Source organism: Cyprinodon variegatus, unplaced genomic scaffold, assembly GCF_000732505.1.
Source record: "Cyprinodon variegatus isolate N-32 unplaced genomic scaffold, C_variegatus-1.0 Scaffold345, whole genome shotgun sequence".
In the NCBI taxonomy this organism is placed as follows: Eukaryota; Metazoa; Chordata; class Actinopteri; order Cyprinodontiformes; family Cyprinodontidae; genus Cyprinodon; species Cyprinodon variegatus.
In genome coordinates, this window is record NW_015150798.1 from 188,689 (window position 1) to 215,362 (window position 26,674).

Here is a 26,674-nt window from a genome sequence, read left to right on the forward strand (position 1 = left end):
TAAAGTGCTTTGAGATGACATGTGTTGTGAATTGGCGCTTAATAAATAAACTGAATTGAATTCTACTGCTGTTTTACAATAAATTACAAGCTGACGGAAAGACATTTCAATAGTTGAACAAATTACTAAAACAATAAATAGTAGACTAATATTAGTGATGCATTCTGAGACATTTGAAACTGCAGTTTTGCACATCGCAGCCCAACAAGGTAAATGATCTGACCTATAAACATGTTTATAGTAGACCCTGCAGACTCTCAGTCATCAAAAAACCAAATCCCTTTAAACCCATTTATTATATTTGTTTATTTAAATTACTATAGATGCTACATATTTTTGGACCTATAAACTACAGTAGAAAATGGTTTAAGATGCTAGCTTTGGTTTACTGTTTCTCTATTTTTTAAAAACAAGCATTTCATGAGAACTTGTTTCAGCATAAACGTCATGACGCAAATGTGTATTTTTAGATACATAGATTTCCATGAGAAGATAAATTACCCAACATAGAGCCACATTTTATTTTACAGCACTGCTGTTGTTGCTGATCCTTCTCCAGCGATATTTCTCTGTGCTTTTTTGTTTTCTCTCTATCGTCTCTTTTTCTTGCACTCTGTTCCCCCACCTCTTCAGCTCCACTCCTATTTTAGCTGTGTGCACCTGTCACTATCACGTTTCCTGCTTCTGCTGACCAGCAGATGCTCCGAGGTCTTAGATGGTGAAGTAGAGCAAACAGACCTTAAGTCAGTGTGAAAATAAGGAGAACAAACTGGCATATCCAAAAGATAAAATGCTAAAAAATTATATATATTGAGTATTGATAAAAAATATAAGTAATCTTAACAACACATTTTATTGAACAACAGCAAAAACAGAAAATAACAACAATCAGTAGCAGAATTTCAAGATTTGCACCAAAAGTAAAGGTAAACCTTCTTGCTTTCATCTCCTCTTCTCTACCTAACTGCTACAAAGTGCCAGACATGAAAGATTAAACAACCCTGCGCCCTTTGGTGAGCCAGGCAGACAGCAGCGTTTCAAAGCAAAGTCCAGACATAAATAAATCATTTCAGCAGCCATTAATACAGTAAAAAATATATATCTTGTCAAAGCACTTTGCTGACCTGTACGCTTGTGTTAAAAAAGTAGCAAAGACTGAATATTCAGTCAGGTAAGGAGAAAAAGGGGATTTCTTAAAGTTCACCACAAAATAAAGCCAGGAGATAAAAATATAAATGTTTTATTTTAGTATAAATATTAAAATTTTAATTGTGGTTTAGGCTCTTAATAAAGTTTACTCGATTAAAATAAGTCAAAAATATGTTAGCATTAGCAAACTAAACTAGAATGAGCTACTATGAGGCTACAATCAGGAAGCTATGCTAAAGTCTATGACCTTTGTGGTCAAAAGTCAACAAGAAAGAAGATAGATTCCTCTACCCACAGTCTTATGTGGAAGAGTTTGAAGAAAATGAAGGAGTGGAAGCATTGCTTGAGACAAAGAACCTATAAATCAGCCTTTTTTAGATGGCTTCCTCAATTATATTTCTGCTTTGACAAGAAGTTTGCACAATTACAAAAGGTAGGACTACATGACCAAGGGGTAAAGAGCAGTAAAGGTGTAGAAAAAATCTTTACATGCCTATATATGACATGAGAGTGCACCAGCATGATGCCTTCACACCGCAGGAGGTTTTCCAAATTGGCTGCAGTCCTGTTTGACTTGAACAGTGGAGTTCATGAAGAGCCAATGGCCTTTGTTTTCTCTGATTAGGATCTGAAGCTAGAGAAAATCCGGTCTTGATCAGGGATAGACTCAGACTGATATCAAATCATTGCAGCAACAGACAAATTAATAGGAATAAAACAGGAAATAAACAAAAGATTACTACAATGAGTCCGGCAGCTCTAAAGAAATACTTACAACATAACAGCTACATGTTTTTCATAGCTCTACAGACCTACCCACATAGCATTGGATGAACACCTGTTTATTGTGCAAACCACAGACAGGCTAACAGCTGCAGTGGATCTGCATTAGTGCAGTCTGCATTCCTGACCCCATCAGATGTGTTCATCTCCTCAGCTCAGCACTTCTAAAGCCATGCTTTATATGTGTACTTTAACCTTGTCTATCAGTCACCATCCTGGCAAATCAGGCTCCTACCGTGACCTTCGAATGTAGATGGTGCGTGCAGCTAATACTCTACATAAAACATTGATTATTTGTGGTTTCTCTAATTGTCTTTGGAGTATTTGAAAATAAAATACCTTCCTCTGTAGGGCAGTAATGGGTAACACTTAGATTGCAGGATAAGATTAGGACACATGATGACAAGCGCAAAGGGAAAAAGGAAAAATGTAATTAGACTATTAACTAACGTTAACTATAATATATACAAAACCTATTGAATATTACTAACAACCTATAACAACCATTAACTAGCACAAATCAAAGAAGAATAAATTTTCTCTTCACTATCCTTTACACATCCTAAAATGAATCTAAAAATCTAAAATATTCTGCCTCAAAAAATATCCTACAGCAAAACAGAGGGTTGGGCTGGCAAAATGAATTGCCCCCTTTATGTTTAGTGCAACAAACTCTCCGCAGAAGTTTAATGAGGATCTCTGAATGATCCAATGTTGACCTAAATTGACTTATTTATCATCATAAGTTGACTTATGATGATAAACAGAATCCACCTGTTTGTAATCAAGTCTCCGTATAAATGCACCTGCTATGTGATGGTCTCAGAGGTTTGTTTAAAGTGCAGAGAGCATCATGAAGATCAGGGAACACACCAGGCAGGTCAGACGTTCTGTTGTGGAGAAGTTTAAAGCTGGATTTGGATACAAAAAGATTTGCAATCCTTTAAACATCCCAAGGAGCACTGTGCAAGCGATAATATCTAAATGGAAGGCGCATCAGACAACTGCAAATCTACAAAGACCCGGCTAACCCTCTAAACTTTCAGCTCAAACAAGGAGAAGACTGATCAGAGATGAAGCCAGGAGACCGATGATCCCTCTGGATGAGCTGCAGAGATCTAAAGCTGAGGTGGCAGACTCTGTCCGTAGGACAACAATCAGTCTTATACTGCACAATTCTGGCCTTTATGGAAGAGTGGCAAAAAGAAAGCAATTTCTTAAAGATATCCATAAAAAAGTCTTGTTTAAAGACTCCCACCTGGGAGACACAGCAAACGTTTGGTAGAAGGTGTTCTGGTCAGATGAAACCAAAATCAAACTTTTTGGCAACAATGCATAACGTTATGTTTTGGTGTAAAAACAACTGCCAAACATGGTGGTGGCAGCATCATGGTTTAGGCCTGCTTTTCTTCATTAGGGACAGGGAACATGATTAGAATTGATGGGGAGATGGATGGACCCAAATACAGGACCATTCTAGAAGAAATGTTGGAGCCTACAAAAGACCTGAGACTGGATCAGAGATGTATCTTTCAACAAGGCAATGATCCAAAACATCTACAATGGAATTAATGGCGTAAATATCGGTAAGCAGAGACTGCAGTTGCTTAGGGCCCCCCAAACCTCTCAGGGGCCCCGTCACTGACATCTGGTTGGCCCCCTACGCAATTGTGGATTAGGATGTCTCTTTGTAGATATAATGGTGCGAAAAATTCCTCTTAAACCCGCCTGATGGACTGACCGGACCTTATTCAAACCCCAACAAATAGCAGATTTCCACATGATGGTGAGCCGTTTAAACACGACACCGATAGCAAAGCAGACAGCGGTACTTTAAATTACTATGTTAATAATTGTGTATAGTTCAGACGGTTGGTAAAAAATACACTCATATAATATGTTTCAAACCGAAATAAAAAATCGGATAGGGAATGGGGTGTTGTACTTCATATGGGGCCCACCCAGATAATGTTGCTTATGGGCCTATTGCTGTCTCATTACGCCATTGAATGGAATGGTCCACAATAAACATATCCAGGTGTTAGAATGACCTAGTCAAAGTCAAGACCTGACTCTAATCGAGAATCTGTGGAAACAACTGAAAATTGCCATCCACAAACGCTCTCCATCCAACCTCAATGAGCTCCAGCTGTTTGCAGGAAAAATGGACTAAAATTTCATTCTCCCGATTTGGAAAACGGATAGCGACTTACCCCAAGCGACTTGCAGCTTTAATCGCAGCAAAAGTTGACGTTTTTTGAGTTTTTTTTACATTGGCCCCTTGATTTTACGTTATTACATCATGTTCTACTCACCTATATTAGTTTTGTGTCATTTGGAGCTGTTCCGAAGATAATCAGTTTTGTAATCCAAGTAACCACTGTTCCCCTTTAAGTTACAGATGACAAGTGCCCTAAAAACACTATTAAGTTCCTAGAAAGTTTGACAGAGCTATATTAGCTATCCTGTATATATCCTGTGCTGTAGAGGCTCCTTTGGGCACCTAACCTTAAAGAACCCTATTTGCATCCCAGTATGAATCAAAGAAATACTATTTCAGGCAACCAAGTTGGTAGAGTGTAAGTTACCATGTACGCTTCTTGATAATAGCTAAATATATTTGTATGTCCACCTTAGCTGTGGAATACATACCAAAACTTGGATATACAGGAAAAACTGCACAGGACAAATCAGTTAGCCATATGGGTTTAGAAATCTAATACTTCTGCTGCTTCTTAGTTTTTAGGTCTTTTTTATTGAAAAAAAAATATTATTAGATTCCATTAAAAGCATTAAACAACTAACATCTATTAAACTACCAATAATATAACATAATAATATAATTTATGCATCTGGTTTGTCCATGTTCAATTCAAATCCATAGCAAAATTTGAAATGATTCAGTTATATCAAACTGACTAATGATAATAAATAAGCTAATAGATGTGGACAGCTCATTTTTGCATCCTAGATACATAATGGATCGCTTCTGTAGATCCTTCCTTTCAGCTGCTGTTAGACTTTCTCTTAAAAAGCCCAATAAGTGTTTGCAATCATGCTCCTGGTTGCACAGGTTCTTTATCTGATTAAGACTTGTCCCCCGTGTTCTAACCTCCTAACATGTGTCTTAGGGACCTTAAAGGTATAGAGGACGATCTTTTATATCAGGGTGGATCATCTAAATAAGTGGTACACCGAATTGTCAATCATTCTGGTGATATGTTTACGTAAGGCCGCCCTACGTGCTCGTCCCATTTTTCTAAGCATGCGCACTTTCAGCCGCGTATGTGTGGTGAGCTACAGTTTCAGACAATCATGAAGCTCATCTTTTTCGCCGCAGTTCTTTGAAAATGGCAAAGGTTCGCAAGAGAAAAAGTGTCTACCAAGAGTATGAGAAGAAAACAAAGGCCTCAGAAGAGGCAGATATACCCAGAATGGGATATATCTATGGGATTTGGTGTCAAATTAGACCGCTGTCGCTATAGGCTGTTGCTACCCGACAGCGGCGACTAATAACAAAGATGGCGCACGCACTGTGCGAAGGAGGAGGAGTTACTTGACCGACTTAGTAAAAAGCAGTGATCATCTGTCCAGTCAGTTAACTGAGTTTGCTATAAAGTCCCCGCTGTATGTAGATGCAGTAAGCTTGTATGAGCTATGAGAACAGCACATTTTAATCAGGGCACGCATGAGAAGAAATGGGTTTATGCACGCTTTTTTAAAAGTGGAGAGGGCTTTTAAAAAAATCCTCCAAAATACCTTTAAGAGTCACAAAGGTAATCAAGCACATATTTCAATGACTATTTATAAAGTCTTTTTTACCAAATGATACTATGATAATGTATTTTATATAGTTTTTAGTATCTTTTTATTAGCCGGCTGCTGTTTGCATTTTAACTTGAACATTTAAATTATTTATCCAAATATGCCTGATAAATAAATTTATGTTTTTCGCCACTGTCACGTTTGGACTTCCCCACTATTGGACAATAAAGGAGTTTTCTATTGTGTTTTACCTTATAAATAATACTGATTGTGATAATAAAACAACTTTTTAGCCTCAAAGTTAGAACTAGCTCCCCACTATTGATCAAACAGATACAGATGTCAATGTTCACAATGTTTCCCAAAGGATGCTGGCAAGTAGGACATCAGCTCCTCTGGTTTTTCCCTCCAGTTCGAGTGCAGTTATAGTAGCTTGCTAAAAAAAGAAACTGCTGTTATGGGCTGGAGCTCGAATGTCCCTTTAAACTCCCTCGCCTGTATGATATACGTGGCAAATGTGGCCCAGTGAAGAAGTGACACAGCAGAGCAGTGGTACTGTATAAAGTAAAGCTGGTGATATAGAGATTCATACCAGAGGAAGAGGCTTTAAGACATGCTGCTGTGTGAACATGTGGAGGCTGATGGCGTTTTGTGTTGAGAGAAGGTAGTTCATCACAGGGTCTCCACTCTGTAAGTGGACAGGGAATGACTCAGCCCCATAAGAGGGTTCAGACTGTAAAACTGCTTTAGCCACACTTGTCTTTATATAACTAAAAGTCCAGAACTATTTTAGAACTACTGCGAAACAGAATAAATAGCACAGCTCAGCTACACAGCTGAGTAATCTGTGTTTTTGCCTCTGTATGTTCAGAGTATTAAAAAGTCCAGGGCCTACAGCTTCATCTAAAAATGTTCAAGCCAAGCAGTTTAACACTAGAATTACCAGGGTTCCTTCATACATAGATGACAACTAAAAACATAAAGGGCACAATAAATGTAAGGAATAACATATAACAGTCACAATGTCAGTGGGTGTAAAATTTATATTTTACACACATTGCTGTGGATTGAATGCAAATGGTAAGTTCATGTTATTAAACAAAGTTCCTCTGCTGTGTTAGAATAATTGCAGTGACAGCTCAGAAACAGTATTTGATTAAACTAATAACATTATCATAATTGATTCCTAATATTTTACAGACCCAGTATGTTGCATTCGACTGTAAATGATGCTCAAACCCTAGAAGGCATCCAGTAAAACATTCTTTAGCTCAGTTTATTATTATGTCATTCCTATTTATTTTCTCATATCTAATTTCTTGCCAGAGCACCCTTTTCATTGCTACTACACTCCTTCCTGTAAACATGTTTCATTCAGTCCCATAATTTGCTCGAATCCTCGTTCCTATACAAGATCCCTGGTCTCTAGACTGATCCTCTTCATTTGCTTTTATTTGTTTTATCATAATGATTTATTGCCATCCTACACACACTTCTCATTCCTGTGTGGTGCCTTTTAATAAACAAATGTACCTCATTTCTTTTTGCAAGCTTTATTTTCATCAAATTTGCTCTCCCGATTTCTTTTTAAACCTTCTTTTCATTCAGTGATCCCACTGATTTCTATGTATAACTCCATGCAGTCTTACTCATCATTTCAGAATCAGATGTGCTGACCAAGATTGCGTGCATAAGCAATGAATTTGACTTCAGTTTCACTTGTTCATAGTGTAAAGAGAAAGGGATGAATGAAATAAAAGGCAAAAATAAAACATTTGCATCTACTTATACACAAAGCGGATATTCTTCTCACTGTTCTTTGAAAAAGGTACGTTATGATGGTGCATTTTAACTTATTTTCCTTTAGTGTTGCACCAATACCAGTATCGGGATGGCCCTGATCCAGCACTAAAATGGTGGTAATGGAACCGTACCGACAAATAGGGCATTGATACCATTTTGAGAGCCAAAGGTTTATTGAACTATTGTCACCCATTCCAGGTATAAAGTTCTGCTGGATTCACTTTGTATTAGTCTTTCTCCTGCTTCACAAAGGTAGGCAGCAGCTTGACAAAGCCATAATTATTAAAGTATTTCTGATTCTAATGGCAATTATTTTACATCCAAGTAGTATGCAGTCCTTCATATATACACACACACATCAATTTGAAACAGATGGTATTGGTATGGTATCTGCAATAACTGCACAGCCCGGTATCGGGTATCGGTGTCCGGGCCAAAAAGTGGCATCGGTGCAACATTATTTTCTTTCAGAGAGGAGTAGCTGACTACTCTGGCTATAAGGTGTTGATTGTGCTCATCACAGTGAAAATGGAGACACTTAGCTGCAGTCTTTTGTGTACAGAGTGAAGGAGAGTGGGAAGGGAACGCACCCTTGAGGAGCACCGTGCGGATGGTTCATATGTGAGCGAAAAGGTTCTTCAGCCTGACTTTATGAAGGAGGAAGGTGTTGTTATAACCTCTTTTCATTACTCTCATAATTCTTCATCAGCCATTCTTTCTACACAGCCTCCTCCTCAGAGTAAACACTCAGCGGTACAAGAATTCCCCTCTGACTAAACTAGCAGATTCATATTAGCGCTTGGCAATTAATTACATTTGGAAAATATTCATAATTTAACAAAACACACTTTTAAAATCTCAGAAGCACCAAATTTTGATCAAATTACATTTAACAAGATTAAGAGACTGAATTCTCATGTAATTCCTTTGTGTGGTGGAAGAACGCTTAAAGAGGTTTGGAGGCTTTCAAGGTCAAAAAAAGCAAATAAATGCTGCAGTTTCAACATCTACGTGCTTGTGGTTAGTGAAAAGGAAAATCCCCAAAAAAACAGCATGGTGTAAGAAATGCGCTGGAAATCCAATATTTCACAAGTAAAGCAATAGAAAGGAATATTATTTTTCCTGAAATGGAACCCAAAATGCTACAAAGGAATAACAATGAATCTGAAACCAATTAATTGATTTAAAGACCTAAGTAATACAGCTAGTAGCTGATGCTAAAGTGAAAATTATCAGTACTGAATAAAGGCTCAAGAACCGCAATACCCAAGTATTTTAACAAAGGTCATTTCAGTTCAAAACACATCAGTTGAACATCCTCTGAAAGGGCATCAATGTTACAATTAGGAGAGTGAAGTTTTGCAATTTTTTTCCTAGTATTTAAAGTCAAGACAACATGCCATTCAAATCATAAATTGATTCCAAGAATATAACTAAAGGCTGTTAATAGAGAGAAATGAAAAAAATGCAACATAATAAAACAAGATTTTAGAAACATGCTTGGATGAGAATTATCATTTGGAGCATGATTTTGAACTAAAGCTATGTTTATATCGATGTTTTTGTTACGCATTTTACAAAGAACATAATTAAATCGATAAGATGCATGTCTTTAAAGGAAACTTTTAAAAATAGGACAGAAAATCTGGATTATTTTGAAATTCAAACTTCTTCAAAGCTCTAAATAAAATATAACAGCAAATGTTCTTTATTTTCAGCTTTAAAGAAAATCTTTGCTCAAACATTTCTTTACATCTCATATTGGAACAGGATTTCAGCAGCAGAACCGAGCCACTTTGTTGGCAATCCCTCCCATCAAAACCCAGCCTAAATATAACTAAAAACCCAAACCATTTATTGGATGCTTTAATCCAAACGTCTCACACTACAAGCCGTCTAATTTGTAGCTCATTGTTCATGGTGCTGATTCAACCAGTGACCTCAGCACTGATGGCAAAGATAATCCTACTAAAGTGCAAAAGGTATAAATAATTCACACTAAACTGAATTGTTTTCCTTTCCTTTGCAGTCCTTGTCCATCCTTACTGAAACTTTAGACCTAAAGGGAACTCAGCTGATGGCATTCAGACTGACCACAGATCCATCAGCCACATTCTGAAGAGACAGAATCAATACTAAATATAGTTTTGTGATTAAAGCAATAGCTTGGATGCTGCGTAATGTCAACATGGTTATTGTGGGTTGACTGAGGTTGATCCCGTCCGGCATGCGTCTGTCTGGTCTCTTTTAGGCTGCATTTGCCTTTCATAATCTATTAGAAAGAAGTAGCGATGACGGTATCATAAGAAAAAAGAAGAACGAGTCAGTTTGACACATTCCCCTTTTTTACAAGTTGAAGAGAAATCTTAATCTTTTAAATCATAAAGTCTGAGCTTAATTTTGGCTGAACTGGTTCCCAGCTTCAAGGCGCAGTCCAATCATTTTTCAATATAGGTTTGCTCTCAGCTTTATCAAGGCGTTCTGGTAGCTTATGCTACGTTCACACCACAAGCAGCAGGAGCAGCAAAAACGCGTGTGCTGCTTCATTTTTGATGCATATACAAGTTTAGCTCTGATGTGCAGCGGAAGCATCTTTGTTGCTCTAGCTGCATGGTCAAAAAGTGGGTCTGATGCACGTTGGGTGGATCTACCCTATCCTTTCTTTGCCTGTAAAAATGGCAGCTATGTTTGCTATTATACATGGGTAAAAAGTAGTTTATGTAAATATTATAATAATAGTTCATATGTTTTTGAGTAAGAAAATCCATCTGTGCAGTCAGTACTTCCAGATTACGATCCTGCCTAAAAATATTATTCCTCTGTTGGAGCCGCTCAGACCCCCGTACATCGGCAGAGCTCTGTCACTAGGAATCCCATTCAACAGCAGCCTCTGGCCCGTTCGCCTCGTTCAGCTTCAGCTTCTCTGATTGGTTGATGTGGCGCGTCGAGCAGCAAAAGTTACATTTTTCCAACTCCAGCAGATGCTGTTTCTGAAGCGCGCCGCACACGTCAGATGTTCAGAAGCTGATGAAGCGCTGCTTCAGCTGCTCCGATGCACTGCTCCTGCTGCTCAAAACACGCTCCAGAACCTTTTTCTGCTCACTGCTCCTGCTGCTTAAAACACGCTGCAGGACCTTTTTCTGCTCCAAGATGCACGCCAACCATTGATTTTGCATGTAAACTGGCTGCTTCTGCTGCCTCTGCTGCTTGGGGTCTGAACATAGCATTATTGTTACGCGGCTTTACCAATGTCAAATTCTAAATCATGATGTGTGTTCTGGATCATCGTCCTGTTGGAACAACCAGGCTATTGATTGAGTTTAAAATTTTGGAACTAGTCCTCTTTCCTAATTCATGTTGCCACCGTCATGTGTTACTGTCAGTGTTCTTGGGCTTAGAATGCCTAATTTGACTCAGTTAAACTCAACTCTACTGATGCTGGCCAAAACAGATCAACCTATGTCTCATTTGACCATGACATCGTTCTCTAAAAAGAATTTGATTGTTATTTAGCTATGCCATAGCTTCACAGCATCCGCTGCAGGTCCAATAGGTTCTGCAACAGCCTTTTCAGCACATCAGACTGTTGAACTGGTGAAACTCTAAACAAACTTGCAACATTATATTTGCACTACCAGCGTGGCTGATTTTTATGATAATCCATTTAAATAGAACACAACTCAATGTTCTACTCATTTTGTACCATATTTATTTATTCTCCAATGCACTGAACCTTTCCATATCAATGCCTTTTGCACCATGACTTTAAACTGGTTTTCCTTTTCTCCTACACTGTTTACATTTTTGATCACTGGCGCACTTTATAAATGGTAATGTTCATTTCACTGTTGTAAGCTGCTCATTCCCTGTTGTAAGCTTTATGCATCGAAAATTTTTATCCACTCTGTGTATAGCAAACAACATAAAGTTTGTCTAAATCTAATTCTAAGTATTAAAGTTGGATATAAAACTTCTCATTTTTCGGGAGGGGGCAATGAAAAAGCAGTGGCACTGCTTTTTCAACAAAATCTGCTTTCCTATAGTGGAACTTGGATTGCTTTTGATTTTTTTAAGCATTTCTCTTTTTAATGTGAGGGTGACAGTTCTGATCAGGATCACAGTACAAGAAGACAATGATCCCAAAACGCACATAAGAACTGTTTTTGAAATAAGTAAATAAGGCTAACAGCAGCATTGTCTTTGAGCTCCAACCTTAATCCTGTTGAAGATGTATGGACCTCACTTTACAGCTCGGTCTGTGCCAGGAAACCAACCAATGTAAATGCACTTAAAACAACTCATTTCTCTTGAACTGTAACTTACTGAGGGACATGTTTCCTTATTTATCTAAAAGTGTTTGTCTAAATAAGAACCTCTACTGTTTTCCTATTTAAACATCAGAGGTACACTGAATATAATTTGTATACCAACTATTTCTTTTCACTCGATCAAAAAAGCAACACATTCAAAATTAAGTTGTAGATTATGAGCACTGCTTCACAAAATACTTGCAATGTCACCAAGATTCAACACACCTTTTATCTGACAGTGCATGCTCACAGTAGATGGTGGACAAGAATCAGAGTTCATCCTTTCTTTAAACACAAATCTTTAAACTTAATCTAAATATCGAAGGTTAATCCACCTTTCAGGGAGGTGTTCAATCATAGTGAAAAGCAAAAGAAAAGGAAGAAAAAAAGAGGAACGTTTATTTGTGTCACCAAGTTAACTTCCCTTGGGATCTGAAGGTATGCTTTTTTCTATTATATAGTTATGAAAGGTTAAATACTTGAAACAAATCATTTTGAACACTAAGCTTCATAACGGCTGCATGGTGGGACAGTGGGAAGCAGCATGCTCTTCCTGCAGCCATTCAATGTGGTGAGTGGATAAATGGAGTTTGCATGTTCTCTCTGTCTGGAAGGACGTTCCCTCCTGATACCCTGGTTTTCTCCTAGATATGGAACATTTTGATGCAATCCTAAAGATAATTTTGCAAGCGCTTTCTTTAGATAAATCCAAAAATGACCTATAACAGATGACCTACAGTGCATGTTTTCTTTTTATTTTACCTGTTCCAGAAAATGAAAGTTATTCAGAATTGGAATTTGCAGGTCAGACCTCAAAAAAAAAAGAAAAAAAAGAAAAGAAACAGCAGAAAAGCTTGATCAATGTAGCTCAAGTTCTTTTTTTTAGAAGGAATAAAGATAAATCATTTTTACTCCCCTGGCTTTTTGTTTTAATCTGCATCGTCCTCCTAACCAGCTCAGCTGTTTCAGATGGTTTTTGGAAATTACTCTCTGTGCTTTTCCACATTAAGTTGACATCTCAACCAAACGACCTGCAGCTTTGGGGCAGCTGGCCCCAGCAGGCTTTGGGTAGCTTGTTGCTTCTTGCCCCACACCGACAGGCTCCACTTTCGTCTGATATAAATAGATAACGATTCTAACAGATACAGCAGCCGCTGTCTATCTAACTGTGCTCATATCCACACTGACTTATATGTCAGGAATATTCTGGAAAGGATTTTAAAAAAGCAAACATTTGTAGGTTTAGAAAATGATGATTTCATTTAGAGAAGAAAGATGTCACAGGAGACTGATGAAGTTTAAAGAGAGCAACTAATAAGCAGGTCAATGCATAACCAGGGTGCAGCAAAAATAGACAACTATCTGCACAACTTAGAGCTGGTTCTGCAGGCTGGGCTCTAAAAACTCTAGATGACATGAATGCAAAAGTAAAGAAGCAGTGCAACACCTGTTAAACTAATACTGGGGGATGATGGGTAGGAATAATTACCTGCTTATACGCAAATAAAATGAAATAATCCCACATCCTGCTGGTTTTATAGCTCTCTGATCCCTGAGCAGCCAGTACAGGTTCACCTGCCAAAAACAAAGGCACTCACCGTCCGCAGGAACTGAATCTCCTCTTCTCCCTCTCCTCCTTCTGCCATCTTCCACCAAGCGTTATTCTCAGCTCCTCAGGAGAAAAAAAAAAAAGAAAAAGATCCTTCTTATTTCTCCCAGCAGGATTTGAGGTGGTTACGTCCTCCTTCCCCGTCGCCGTACCTCCCCTCTTCCTCTCTCACAATCCTTCAATACTCTGGCGGGTAGTGTGTGTGGGTGTGCTGGAGGACAGCATCAGTCCTCTGCTCTCACCAGGTTGTGAGAGAGAGTGACAGGAGGCAGAGGCTCTCCCCGAGGCTCCTCTCGAATGGGAGGCGATCAGAAGGAGGGAGGGAGGGGATGGGGGGTTTGAGGAGGGGCCGGTTCATGTTTGCACTTTTCCATCTCTCCCATCCCAGTTCAGTGGGCTGCCTTGTCTGCAGAAGTGGGACACCCCTACAGACCCCCCCTCTCCCTCCATTTCAATCAGCCTCCCCTCCTTCCTGAACTCTGAGGCTATAAAAGGAAAGAGGGGTGAGGACTTGTCTTTAGGGACAACACATGCTGGCACACACTGAGAAGGACCTCCGGGGGAGAACAGTTAGGGAGGCAGTTTTTTGTTTTGTTTTTTCTGTTGACTAAGTCTTTACTCTTCAAGTTTTCTGATAGTTTTAGATCGACTATGCTGAATAAAAATAAAAACAAACATTATTCATGGTTTAGGTTCCACCATTCAATGTACATATTTAAATTAAAAGATTCGGAATTTTCCAGATTAAACTTCACAGAGTTTTTATACCTTCCGTTTAACTTTGAAACATAAAATTCAACTAAAGTTCTAATTTAATATAAACAAGGAAGCAAGGAAGGAAGGAAAGAAGGAAGGAAGGAAGGAAGGAACCACCAGAGTCACCTTCTTTCCATCTGAGGGGTTAGTTTAGGTCTGATGGTAGAAATGTTGGATCTAACAACAGAACAGGGATTAGAATCCTGGATTGGCCCTAATTTAACAACTACTTAACCTGCATCAACTCTCCTTGGCTCACAGCCAGAGAACTAACCAGATTAAATTACTTCTACCTGTTATATTTTGAACAGTTGTCTCTCATACACCCAGTCAGAATTCTGCCAGAACCATGTTGATGGTGTCAAAAAAAATACATGTTTTTTTAAATTTCTTTTAGATGACATTGATTATACATCAATATATAATTAAACTGATCTAAACTGAACATTTACCTCAGTGTTAGTGTTGGTGTGTGTTTAAGTTTATATATGGAAAACTTTGGGGCTTTACCCCTAAAATAAGAAAATCTATGTTTTACCATCTTAACCTCTACAGCATAGGTAGACATTTTGAACTCTGCTTCGACTTCCCATATTTTCTGGTTTAGTTTAAAATTCTTGAATCCTCCACATTTGTAGTAAACATTTTCTAAGGCCTCAGGTTGAACTTTTTAAAGTTATATTTATTCTACCACTGTCTAAAACCTGTGGTGTTAAAACAACAGTCTAGTACTGTCTAATATGGTCAACAAATGTACAGTTCTCCTCTTCTGTATGTATTGCGCCGTAGACTTTTGTAACCATCCAAGACACGTTTCTCACTTGTTAATAGTCCCAAAGCAAATATAAATTTATTTCACACTCTACCCACAAGGCTAACTCAACAAAGTAATCAGTTGTTTGTACTGGAGTTTAAACTATGCACACCATTAGTAGGGATTCTATCTTAACAACTAAAAAGGCCACAACGTTTTATTTTCTGTAAGGGCTAGAAATAGACTGAGGTGACCCTGGGATGGTTTTAACTTTTTAGTGGTGCTGTTAAGCGGTGATAAGCTGCCTCAGGAAACAGATTTCTGCACTAGCATTTAGATTTCTTCCATAACTAAATAAAAGGTTACCGCTTAAGAAATGCATCCAGCATGCTAAGGGGTAGCAGTAGACTGTAGGCTACCAAATCAGGTGAATCCCCAGAGGGCTGTTTAAAAAAAGAGAATTTAGAAATCAAGGATAAAAGATAAACCCAGGTATGATGTAGTTTGACATGTGATTCTGTCTGTATCCTGTTTCAGGAAAGGCCGAACCAGGCTCAGGAGGTGGGATTATTTGAAGCCAGATGTAGGTAATCCAGGTGAATGTGCATGCACAATTTTCTACAAGTTACTATTAGTGCGATTAAAAGTTCACTGATGCTGAGGAATTGACACACATTATAATCAAGAAAAGAAACACTGCTGCTATTATAAATGAGCAACTAAAGCAGCTGTCCCACTGAAAACATGTTTTTTTTAAACCGGGTTGACCTGCTAACAACTGGCTTTTGGCTCTCTTCCCATTTGACCGAAAAGTCGAGTCTGATCCCCTGATGGCAAGCTGCGTGACCACTGTCCCCCACCACTGCCTGTCTGATGATGGCATCATGCTGGGTTAAAGATGTCTAATGTCTGACAGGGAAATCAGGGAAGTAAATAATGGAACACAACATGGACAGAGCGTAGTCCGTAGTCCATATTAATGTTTTGCTCTTTTATCTGTCCAAATCCCTCTCACCAGTGCTGCTCCATGTCTACCTAATGTAAACAGAGTTGTTTCGGCTTGTTAGATCAGACGTGACCGGTGTGGTGTGTTGACATTCGTACGTTTCGCTCAGTAGTATCACGTAATTTAGCGGGTCAACCCGAGTCTGGTGTTCCCACAGCATGCCAATCAGAGCCGAGGCCATTTTAACGCGGGTCGCTTGCCGAGTGGTTTGACCCGGGTAGACACGCATCAGTGAGCTGTTCCCACTGCCACTAATAGACAATTGTTACCGGGTTTATATGAGTTTTTCTGCCAGTTTGAAAGGGGTATAAGGTCATGGCAAACATTATGCCTAAATAGCCTAAAGTACACATGTCTGAAAACTTCCTTCAACACCATTCAAGGAGCTTCATGTCGTTTTCTCAAATTAAAAACTTTTATTTGACTAAAACTTTAAACGGATATGAATCATTTTACTGACCTCACTTTCTGACGGTGCAGCAAATAGTGGCTTCGGGGAGTGGCGGCCTAGTGGTTAATAATAATAACTGAGCTTTACTGATCTCACATTGGAGAAATGTACCTCTGCGTTTAACCAATCCCCTTGGGAAGCAGTGGGCTGCCATCATGGGGCACCGGCAGAGCACCGTGGGTTAACAGTCTTGCTCAGAGACCCAGAGTGGTAGTGTGTGGAAGTGGGACTCAAACTCAGCCCACTGCTCCCCAAGGGGATGGGTTAAATGCAGAGTTAATTCCATTGCTCTGTATTTGTGACTGTAATGACAATAAAAGCTAGGAAGAAAAAGAAACAAAAATAGTGGGTTTGCTAAGATTTTCTGCATATCTTACTACATACAGGAACCGACCACTAGCAGGAAATCTGAGTCTAACGTAGACCCCCTGTATAACAGCAAAAGCATGGCTCTGTTCTATGAGCTGCTGAATTTTGAGACCCAGCAGTCTGCACAGGTAGTGGATGCCATCCACACAAAAGCAATAATGATCATGCAGGTATTTGCCAGGAAAAGCAAAGGGGATGGACCTTCCCCGAAACACTCATTCCAGCGTAAAGCCCTTCTCAGAAAGTAAAATAATTATTAGGCCATGGGTATATTGCAAAACTCCACTTTTGAACAAAAAGCTATGTTGAAGCTTGTGTACATGTAAAAGATTTAAAAAAGCCTGTAAAATACTGAGAGAACATAGTGTGGTCAGATGAGAGCTGAATTAAACTTTGAATGCAATAATGCACACCATGTTTGAAGGACAAAATGCACTACCCCTCAACCTCGAAAACCAAATACTTAAGGATGGAGGTGAGAACATTGTGATGTGGAGCAGTTTTCTGCAAATAGTACCGAAAAACGTAATATAATTAAAGGGAAAAAGTATGGAAAAATTAATTGAGAACGAAGCTGAAGTAACAATGATCCAAAACATAGAGCCAAGGAACAGGCCTCAAAGAAGAAAATAAAGTTACTAAATTTGCCCAACCAATCACCTGACTTTTCCAACTGAAACTCTATGAAAATTATTAAAAATCAGACACTATAGGAGAAGCCCAGCTTCAAGATTTAAAGAATTTTTCTATGAAAGAATAGGCTAAATTCAATAATTTTTCCCTGTGTCATTTCACATAAATGCAACATTTCTGAGCTGATTTATTGTGATTTCTTTCTATGCATTAATTACTTGTTACACCATATTTGGAGGACAAAATGCACTATACATCACCCCAAACAAACAATGCTGAAGTTTGGTGAGAACATTAAGATGTGGAGCTTTTTTCTACATATAGTACAGAGGAACTTCATATAACTGAAGGGAAGAAGTATGGAAAAATGTAACAAGACAGTATTGAAAAATGAAATGACAATGAAGCTAAAGTGACAATGATCCAAAACATAGAGCTAAGGAACTGTCTCCAAATAAGAAAATAAAGTTACTAAAATGGCCAAACTTCCAATTTAAAATCTATGAAAAGCATTAAAAATCAGACACTATAGAAGAAGCCAACCTTCAACATTTAAAGAATATTTCTGTGAAAAAATAGGCTAAATTCAATAATTTTTCCTGTGTCATTTCACATAAACATAACATTTACATCAGGTGAAAATGTTATTTTAGTAGCACATTTAGAAACATGTTTACTATGAAAAAGGGTGACATTTTCAATGCTTTAAGTTGTAAGATCTTCATTAAATCTAATGTCAATGTAAAGGAAGATACATGTTTGGAACTTCTTTTATGGCCTGACTTTATTGACAAACGCCTCTGCCTCTTAAATCAGTCATTTCTCAAATTCCCTCAACACAACTAATGGTCTATTAAAGGCCTGTCTGTCAAATAACAGCCGTCTTCAAAAACATAATCCAACTGTTAATTTCCACATGGATGTTATAAAGGTAATAGAGTTAGAGGCTACTAAATATTAAAGTAACTAAAGAACTTGACTGAATACCATTACCTAACTGTAGTATTTTTATGTTGGATGAAAAAAGAAAAAAACAAAACACACAAATAAGGAAACTAGTTGTTTTATGATTAGTGTAACTGAAAATATAAGGCATCAAGATTGAGTAACCCTGGCTCTAAATCAACAAGGTTAATTGTATGTTACTGTTCTGGTGAAATAAAGGCTAATTAAAAATCTGGTTTAATCTGCTATTTTAGTTTTTTGAAACTGCTCACATCTTAATTTACTAATCTAAGTTTGTTTGACTCTATAGAAAAACACCATAGAGTAATAACATTTGTTTAATTCTCATTTTTATTCATTTGTATCCCAGAATGTAGATGCAAATTCATAATATCATATCTCATATTTATGTATTTGTATTTATTATATAATCTATGCACACAGCATTATGGTAGATTGTTTTTAAATCAGGATATCTCAAAGCTTTATATTCCAAATGGCACATTTATCTGATTTAATTAACAGGCTTGCAGCATTTTCTCTCCTCTTCTGGTTCTGATTAATAAAATCAAGGGATAGATTCCCGAAGTAAACATTTTGCAGACATATTTACATGCAGGCCTTGCAGAGGTGGGAGCTTCACCAGTCCTGTCTGTGTCTGGACCCACTGGAGAGGAGCGCAGTGGCTCTGCATGACAGTCGGAGGCACGCCCCTCGTTCAGCCAAGCAGGGATGCAGGCTTACCTTTCCGGGCTCCATATGCTCTCCTTCAGCATGCACTCCATCTCCAGCCGCAGAAAAAGACGCCTGAGGGTTTGGGGCTGCAGAGAGCTGAAAGGAGGAGCAACCTGATTGAACTCTGGGAGTATGAGTCCTGATCATTCCGAGCCAACTGACTGGGACCTCCTGGTTTTTTGTTGTTTTTTGCCAACTCACGAATCCACCTGCATCTTGGCTGCAGTTACATCTTTAAACCACCAGGGGGCGACAATTTCTCATTAATTGACACATCAAAACCAAAATAATGAGGTAAATATGGTCCTTCCTAGCAATAAATACAAATCTTTACAGATATTGATATTGGATGTTTTAAAAATTAAATGAATGAAGTATTTTACCTGATATTTAAACCTCTTTCATCCCGCATTACATGGTTTGTCACCTGCATTTTTTATTTCTTTTTTCCTACTTGCTTTGATTCTGTTTTATTTTCCTATATTTTAATCATGTAAAGCACTTTGCATTGTCTTTGTACTGAATTGTGCTATACAGATAAATTTGCCTTGCCTTGCCATGATGCACATGTTAACATATGAAAAACATTAAGATATAATACTCTTGTATTTGATGAGATACAGCTGATTAAAGGCTGTGAAACACTCACCACTGGGTGTGTTGAAAAGTGACTTTTCCTCTTGTCAAACGCCTCACCAGCTCAGCTGACCTAAGTACTTCCTTTTTTAAAGAAATATTGCTTAACATTACAGTAATATTACAAGTGCCGGGAAACACCAATATCTTTTTTTTTTTTTTTTATCTGTAATATTTTTAATATAATCTTTTAGTCTCTTTAAAGAACAGAACCCAATGTGGCTTTATTTGGGCAGCTTGGGATTCAAAGTGTGCAGGAACCCCCTCTCTGTGCATCTTCCACTGCTTTTGACATTCCTTATCACACACTCTCAGCCGTACAGCTTCCTGCAGCAAAGAAGACACCTCTGCAGGGCAGTGGGAGGAGGGGAGACATTAATGTCCCCAGTTTGGTCCCCTCTTCCTCTCGGTGTGATAAAACAAGGATTCCTTTTAGTCTGTGCTGTCCAGCTGCACAGGCACATTCAGGAGCTCAAACACTACCTCCCTGTGTGATCTTCTGCTCCCCTGAGAAGGAGTTGGGTAAAGAAGACACAATAAATCAGGAAATCAGGAAGATGGACATGTTTTAGGGAGGCAGGATGCAGGAGTCCATGCTAACTGTTTTGCATGGTCCAGAGAATGTTGCAGAAAAGTGTGTGACATGTGAAGCCTCCTCATGGGGCTCATATGATTGCTCATCACTATCTCTCACACCTCTCCACCTCCTTCCTCTCTCGGTGTTGCATTTGTATTCTGTACTCACCCCTCCCCCTTGCACACACACATGCACACAAACAGAAACTGCTGTGAGTTCCCCTATCTGCCAGAGCCAGTTCCTCCATCTAAGATGCTGACTTGTTTATGTTGAGGGGGGACAAGTGCTTTTGCATCTTGCCTGATCTTGCAGTGCACCCTGAGACGGTTCGAAGCGTCTTCTCCAAACTTTGCTTTGTTGCAGGAAACAGCAGCATGAGGCTTGCTTTGCTGCTGGTCTGTGGTTGATAGAAGGCTTCAGACACCAGCGAAAGAAGAGGTTTAACCTGTATAGAGCGGTACAGGCCAGGGCTCAGGCGTGGAGTTCAGTTGATGACTTCTATGTGAGTGGCCCTCATCTCAACTCCCCTCCCTCCACCACCAGTGGCTCTTCTGCTGTTGCCTGCTTCTGCTGTCCCGGGCCTGTAAACACACACAAGAGGAGACAGAGGAGGAGAAAGAGGACAAGGAGGAGGAGTAGGGGTCAACCATGGAGCTGTAGGGACACGCTCAGATGCCCGAGCGGATCACCACAGGAGGAGGAGTGCTGCTGAGGAGAAGACCTCTGCAATGAACAAGACCAAGAGGTAATTAGAAGAAAAGAGTGTGCAGCTCAGCCAGAGCATGTCTCAGCAGCAAGGTTTGGGTGTGTGCAAGGGTGATCTGTGAACTTTGAGGTTATATGTGAGATGCAGTGTGAGTGTGGTTTTGTGCAAGAGGTTCTATACCGTCTAAAAAAGAAACTAAAGTTGTTGGTTTTATTTCCCGCAACAGTGTTTCTCCTTTTAATGCTTATTTTATTGCAAAAACAACAGTGGATGTCTCCAACCTCCATACCTGTCAGCTTGTCAAATTATCTATGTGTGTGTGTGTGTGTGTGCATGTGTGTGTGTATACTGCACACAAACAAGCCCTGACATTCAACTGTTGTGCTCTTCTGTGGAAAAAAGTGTTCTGCTTTTTTTTTCTCTCTCTCCGTCCAGCTTAACATTTTTTATTTGTTATTCATGTCAGTTTAGTTGCGATCTTTGCATTTGATTTAGTAGATTGTGCTCAGTTTGGTTTTCTCTGGTACTTTTGTGTTTTCCTTTGCTGGAGTTGTGACCACAAGTGTTATCTGATTGACTGGAAGATTGTGTGGGTTTTAGGCCTTATGTGTGTTCTGACTGACTTAAAGTTTTAAAGAAGACCCAGCTGAGCAGCCACGCGACTGACTATGACTTCCCCCCGTCAGTGGAAAAGCTTCTCTGAAATTAACATATAGAGGGAGCATAAAGACAGAAAAAGGACATAATGAAACTAAGAAGATGCTAAGACCTCCAAACCAACAGATCCACCCCCATGATTGCAGGGTTTCTCACAAAAGTTAGTTAATTGTGTCATTCTATAAAAAACTAATATCTGAAAACAGGTATTTGAAAAAGTTGTTACCCTCCAATGTTACCAAACAAGCTTTAAACATGGGGCCCATATAGGTAGAGAGTTTGCTGGATCCATTATCCATTGTCAGTGGGTTATATAACAGCCCTATGCTAACATAGATCTGAAAGAGGAAAAATGGGGGTAAAAACTGGGACCCCTGCAGGTTTATAGACATCTGAAGCCATTGGAACTGATTTCTTAATGCATATATAGAATCCTAGTAAGACATAAATAGGGACCAAACTGGATTTGACTGAATTTGGATTATATATTGTAGGACCAAGAGGTTTTCCAGAATGCCTCTGCTGAACCCAGGCTGTCTTAGAGCCCATCCAGTCTTATTCGTCCCGTTTACATTTTGGATGAATCTATGCAATGAACTAATCTGAACTCCAGTAGAATCTCTAAGCTACTATAAACCATGTTGCTGGACAAAGAAAAATTCTCTCTCCTCAAAATTATGCAACATAATTATTTTAATGATGGAGACGACGGTGCATTCATTTGGTTGGTAACCCAAAACAGAGACGTGCAACCTTTATCTCTGGTCCTATTTATACAGAAATAATGTAGAGTTTAGTAATTATTGTTCATTATATGGTTAGTATTGCTGTTAGTGTGATAATGATTATGTTTAATGAATGATGCAAATGTGTTTTAACATAGATGATAAAATGGGAATACATGGGGATCTTAAAACATTAAAGTAAGCTTAATTATTTTAAATAAATGCATACAAAGAGATATATTAGAGTGATTAATTTTAATGATTATGGCTTAAAAGTGATGAAATCCCAAAATGTAGCTGTTTAAAGAAATCTTAATTTAGAAATTTGGTGACTGATGAAAGGACAAGCGAATGTCTGACCTCAAGAAACCTCTATTTATTTTTTAAGGTGTGGGATCTGGATTTTCAATTTCCTTTCAACAGAAGAAAGGAAATTGGAATGTTGAGCAACAGTCCGCTCAAGCAAGTCGCTTCTGACATCATCTCTGTCTGTGGCTGTGGCTTAAACACAGGGAACGTGCCAGTTGCAGCACATTTCTTGGCTATGTTTGCATACAGTGGCCCTTCCAAGTTCTGACTCCAGTCCATGTCTTGTGAATCTCCCAAACAACTTTTTATTGAACTTTGGTTTATAATCCTGTCAAGGCTGCAGCAATCCCTCCTTCTTATGTAACTGGTTCTGGACACCTGGAAGAAGCACGGCAAGTTTAGAGAATTTAATGATGCAGCGAGACAGAAGGCATGAAGTCATGCTGATGGATTATGACAGGAGCAAATAATTGAAAGAAAAAAAGGAAACACATGTGCATGGAAGCAGCTAATTAGCTGAAGGTTGGAAATAATGAATTAAATAGAAAAAATACAAGGAAGAAAACAAGAGAAGAGACAGAAATAAGCAAGAGAAATAGACTAGAAAACACCTGGAAAGAAAGGTAAACAAACAAGACTAAAACCCCAAACAGGAAAAATGACAGAATACGGCAAGCCTACATGAACCGATTCAAAACCAAAACCTAGCTTGCAGAGCCTGACAGTTTCTGCCACATTTTTTCCTTCCATTTTACTTTCCATGAATATGCTTTGACAGCAATCTCTGAATGGCCAGCTTCTTTGGCAATGACATTCTGTGGCTTCAGTCTCTGTCTGCTGAACAACTGTCAACTCAGCAGCTTCTTCCAACGGCTGCCATCATTTCTGCAACACAATCTTGTTTCTTATTGGTGATCTATATGTTTTTCTTTCGTAGAGGCTTATTTTGGGTTTTTTTATTCTTAGCTGTGAGCTAATATCAGCTAAATTAAATATTCCACTTAATGTTTCCATGAAATGGGAGAACTTTGAAAATGTATGGCTAGCTGCTGCAGGTTTTTAGTTTGTTTTTGTCAGCAGTTTTAAAAGCTGCTGCTGTGTAGTTTTAAATGAATGGCCCTTTGCAGGAGATTCATGCCCGAGCCCCGGCCTTCATGCACAGAGACGGAACAAGAACACAGGTTGTGAGAAGGGGAGCAAAGAGCCTTACACAATCAAGGCCTTCAAAGGATCTGAGCATCAATTAATCAATTAAGAAAAGAAAGCGAGGAATTTGCATATCCCCCTGCCAGTGTGAGGGGGAGAGAAGGGAGATGAGGGAACTGGGATCAGGATGGGGAGGGGGGAGGACTGTGGATCTGTAGCCAGGAGCTCACACAAGGAAGGGAAATGCGGTGAGAGGAAGGGGATTTTTTTTATATAGAAAATAGTGCAGAAACTGATGCCGTAATGCTTCTTAGAAAGAGAATAAAACATTACCAGGATGGGCTTCAGTCTATTTCAGATAGATGGTGCTTGTTTTATCATAAGCAGAAGAGTAATTTTAACCTGATGGTTCCGTTTCCGTGGCAGAACTGTTAAATCAAGATACTAAATATTACCCAAGTAGCCTGACTCCTATGAAAAGGTGGATGCAAATCAACAAACAGAGACTCCATTTGTGTTCAAATTTGCATGGTGCTCAGCGGCTTCTATTTACCAACAGCGCTCTCTCTGTCTGAGCCTATCAAAAAGTCTCTGTCTTTTTTCTTTTTTTTCTTTTTTTTTTTTATAAAGACAGAGACTTTCACTGCGGCTCTAGGTGTCATACCTGAGAAGCACAAACCAGGGGAAATTCCCTGTTGAAGGTAATGACATCAACAACATTTCCCCATCAGCGTTTTCTGCTTGTGTATCAGAGTGAGGACCGTTTTTATGATTTCACCATCAAAATGAGGACCGTTTGTACCAAGAGGAAAGAAACTTTGCTAGTCGTCACTTTTGCTGAAGGTTACATTTACAACAAAGGTTTGAATTTAGTTCACACTTAGGTGAGCTATGCACTGCTTATGGTTAGGTTTAGGGTTATTGTCACGGTTAAGGCATAAAAATGACTGAAAAAATCTATTGAAGTCAAAAGGAATCAAGACCATACCATCATCCCAACATACTGTAAGACAAGGATGTGTGTTAGTTTGTGTGACGGCTTTGATAGCAGGTGGATTCAGGGCAAAGAGTAAAAAAAAAAAAAACAGCATCAATACAAGTAAGGACCTAAAAAGCAGATTTACTTAAATAACAGTTTTATTTATGAAATTATTTTTCATGTTGCTTTATTTAGATGATGTAATAAAAGACATAAAAAGGGAAACAGCTTCTTTTAGCATCTTGAATGAAAGTTCTTGTTGCATCTTCCTTGTAAAAAAGCTTTATTTACTTAGTTAAGCAACAGAGCTGTTTCTTCGAATTGCTTACAAACTGAAGAAGATATAAGGATGCACAATTCTATAGTTAACCCATACAGTTATGGTGCTTTCACACTCTTAGCATGCAGAGTTACATTGGCTTTACTGCAAAACTGTTTGCAAGAGCATTGCTCAGTCAGAAATAGATTTTAGAAAGTGGAATATACACTGAAACAGGAGCAGAGACAAGGGGGCTGCTTTGAAACACAACAATTTGAATTAATTTCAGTTATTTTTCGGGGGGGAAGAAAATTGCAATTTATTGGGACTGTATCTGCTAGAAGACTTAAATTAAAAAGCAGGCAATTCAGTAAATTCTACGTATGAATATACTGACAGTATCATCTGACAGTGGGAAGAACAAAACATTAGTGGGGATGAGAGAAATGGCTGAAGCTGAAAAACGGTGACGGCAACAAACAAAGGCGTACAGGGCAGATGATTTTATTTGTTGTTTATCTGATCGGTCGTCCTTGATCTTGAGTGTGTGGTAAAATTTACTCGTTTAAACAAACAAACCACTTGTAGAGCTTACTGATTGGTGTGAAAGCATGGATTGTAAAATTTAAAACAGAGAAAGAGTACTCTGCAAATACAACAACTTTAAATCACATATAAGGCAGAGAGAAATTTTGTTTCAAACACTTGTGGGCTGATTGAAGAAGACACAACGGCTAACGAGGGCCTGTTTCTTCAAAACCTCCAGTGTTACTACAAACTGAGCAGCATCTTTTCTCAATTGCCTGCCATAAAGGGCAAATATTATGCAATAACAGGTTCCGCTGCCTTCCCCAACCTCCTGCAGGTTCTTTTATTTCTCCCAGAGGAACTGGGGAACCACAGAATGCAGCAATACACCAAGAGGCTCTCCATCAGTCACCTGTAGAACTGCAACTGGTGAGGAAGGTGCACGCACTTTGACTTCCTGAGGAAATAAAGTCTTTGTTGGGCTTTCCCCACCTGCTGTGAGACGTGTGTTCCAGATGAGGTCAGCAGAGATGTGGACATCCAGGAACATGCAGTTCTTATTTTTCTCATCCTCCTTGCAGTTTACTGAGAGGGGATTAAGTTTGTGTGTGGTGCGCTGTAATTACGTCTTTCATCTTAGAGATGCTGGGGCTCAGATTATTTTTTTAACTAATTAGTATAGTATGTAGTGCTTGGCCTCCTCTTTGTAGGCCACATTCTAACCATTAATACTCAGATTTGCAAAAGTAATGCCGCCTGCAAATTTGACTATAGTGTTGGTGGAGTGAATGGGGAGCAAAGTTATGAGGGATTATTGAATCAAGAATGGGGCTGAGGACACACCCCTGGGGACTCCCACCTTTTAGGATGATGGTTATTTATATATATTTATCCTTCAGAACCGCTCTGTAGTTTATTATATACACATTTTGCCAAACATTTTACTATGTGACACTTGAACATGGGCACTAAATGGCAGACAGGTTCATTTACAGAACATAAACTAGAATGTCACAACCTTACCAGGAAACTAAGTGAGGCGGAAACAAATTACGGTTGAAAGCTTCATAGTTGGCTATTTTTG

The 26,674-nt window shown here is 38.8% G+C and overlaps 2 protein-coding genes across 10 annotated transcripts in view; one reads left to right on the plus strand and one right to left on the minus strand.

Moving 5' to 3' along the window:
• LOC107091628 (ryanodine receptor 1-like) overlaps positions 1–19,271 on the minus strand; it is a 101,501-nt gene extending 82,230 nt beyond the window's left edge. For 4 of the 9 annotated variants that reach the window (XM_015385663.1, XM_015385660.1, XM_015385662.1 and 1 more), the window contains exon 1: positions 13,409–13,640. In XM_015385663.1, coding sequence (XP_015241149.1) covers positions 13,409–13,456 — 48 coding nt within the window. In that variant the 5' untranslated portion in view covers positions 13,457–13,640. Of the gene's footprint in view, positions 1–13,408; positions 13,641–19,077 lie in introns of those variants that run through there. The other 5 variants (XM_015385668.1, XM_015385667.1, XM_015385666.1 and 2 more) reach the window with 2 other exon arrangements.
• A 1,738-nt stretch (positions 19,272–21,009) lies between these two features.
• The window catches only part of LOC107091620 (RAS guanyl-releasing protein 1-like), a 31,097-nt gene continuing 25,432 nt past the window's right edge, over positions 21,010–26,674 (plus strand). Inside the window, exon 1 of the mRNA XM_015385638.1 lies at positions 21,010–21,026. Within this exon, the coding sequence (XP_015241124.1) occupies positions 21,010–21,026 (17 nt within the window). The remainder of the gene's footprint in view (positions 21,027–26,674) is intronic.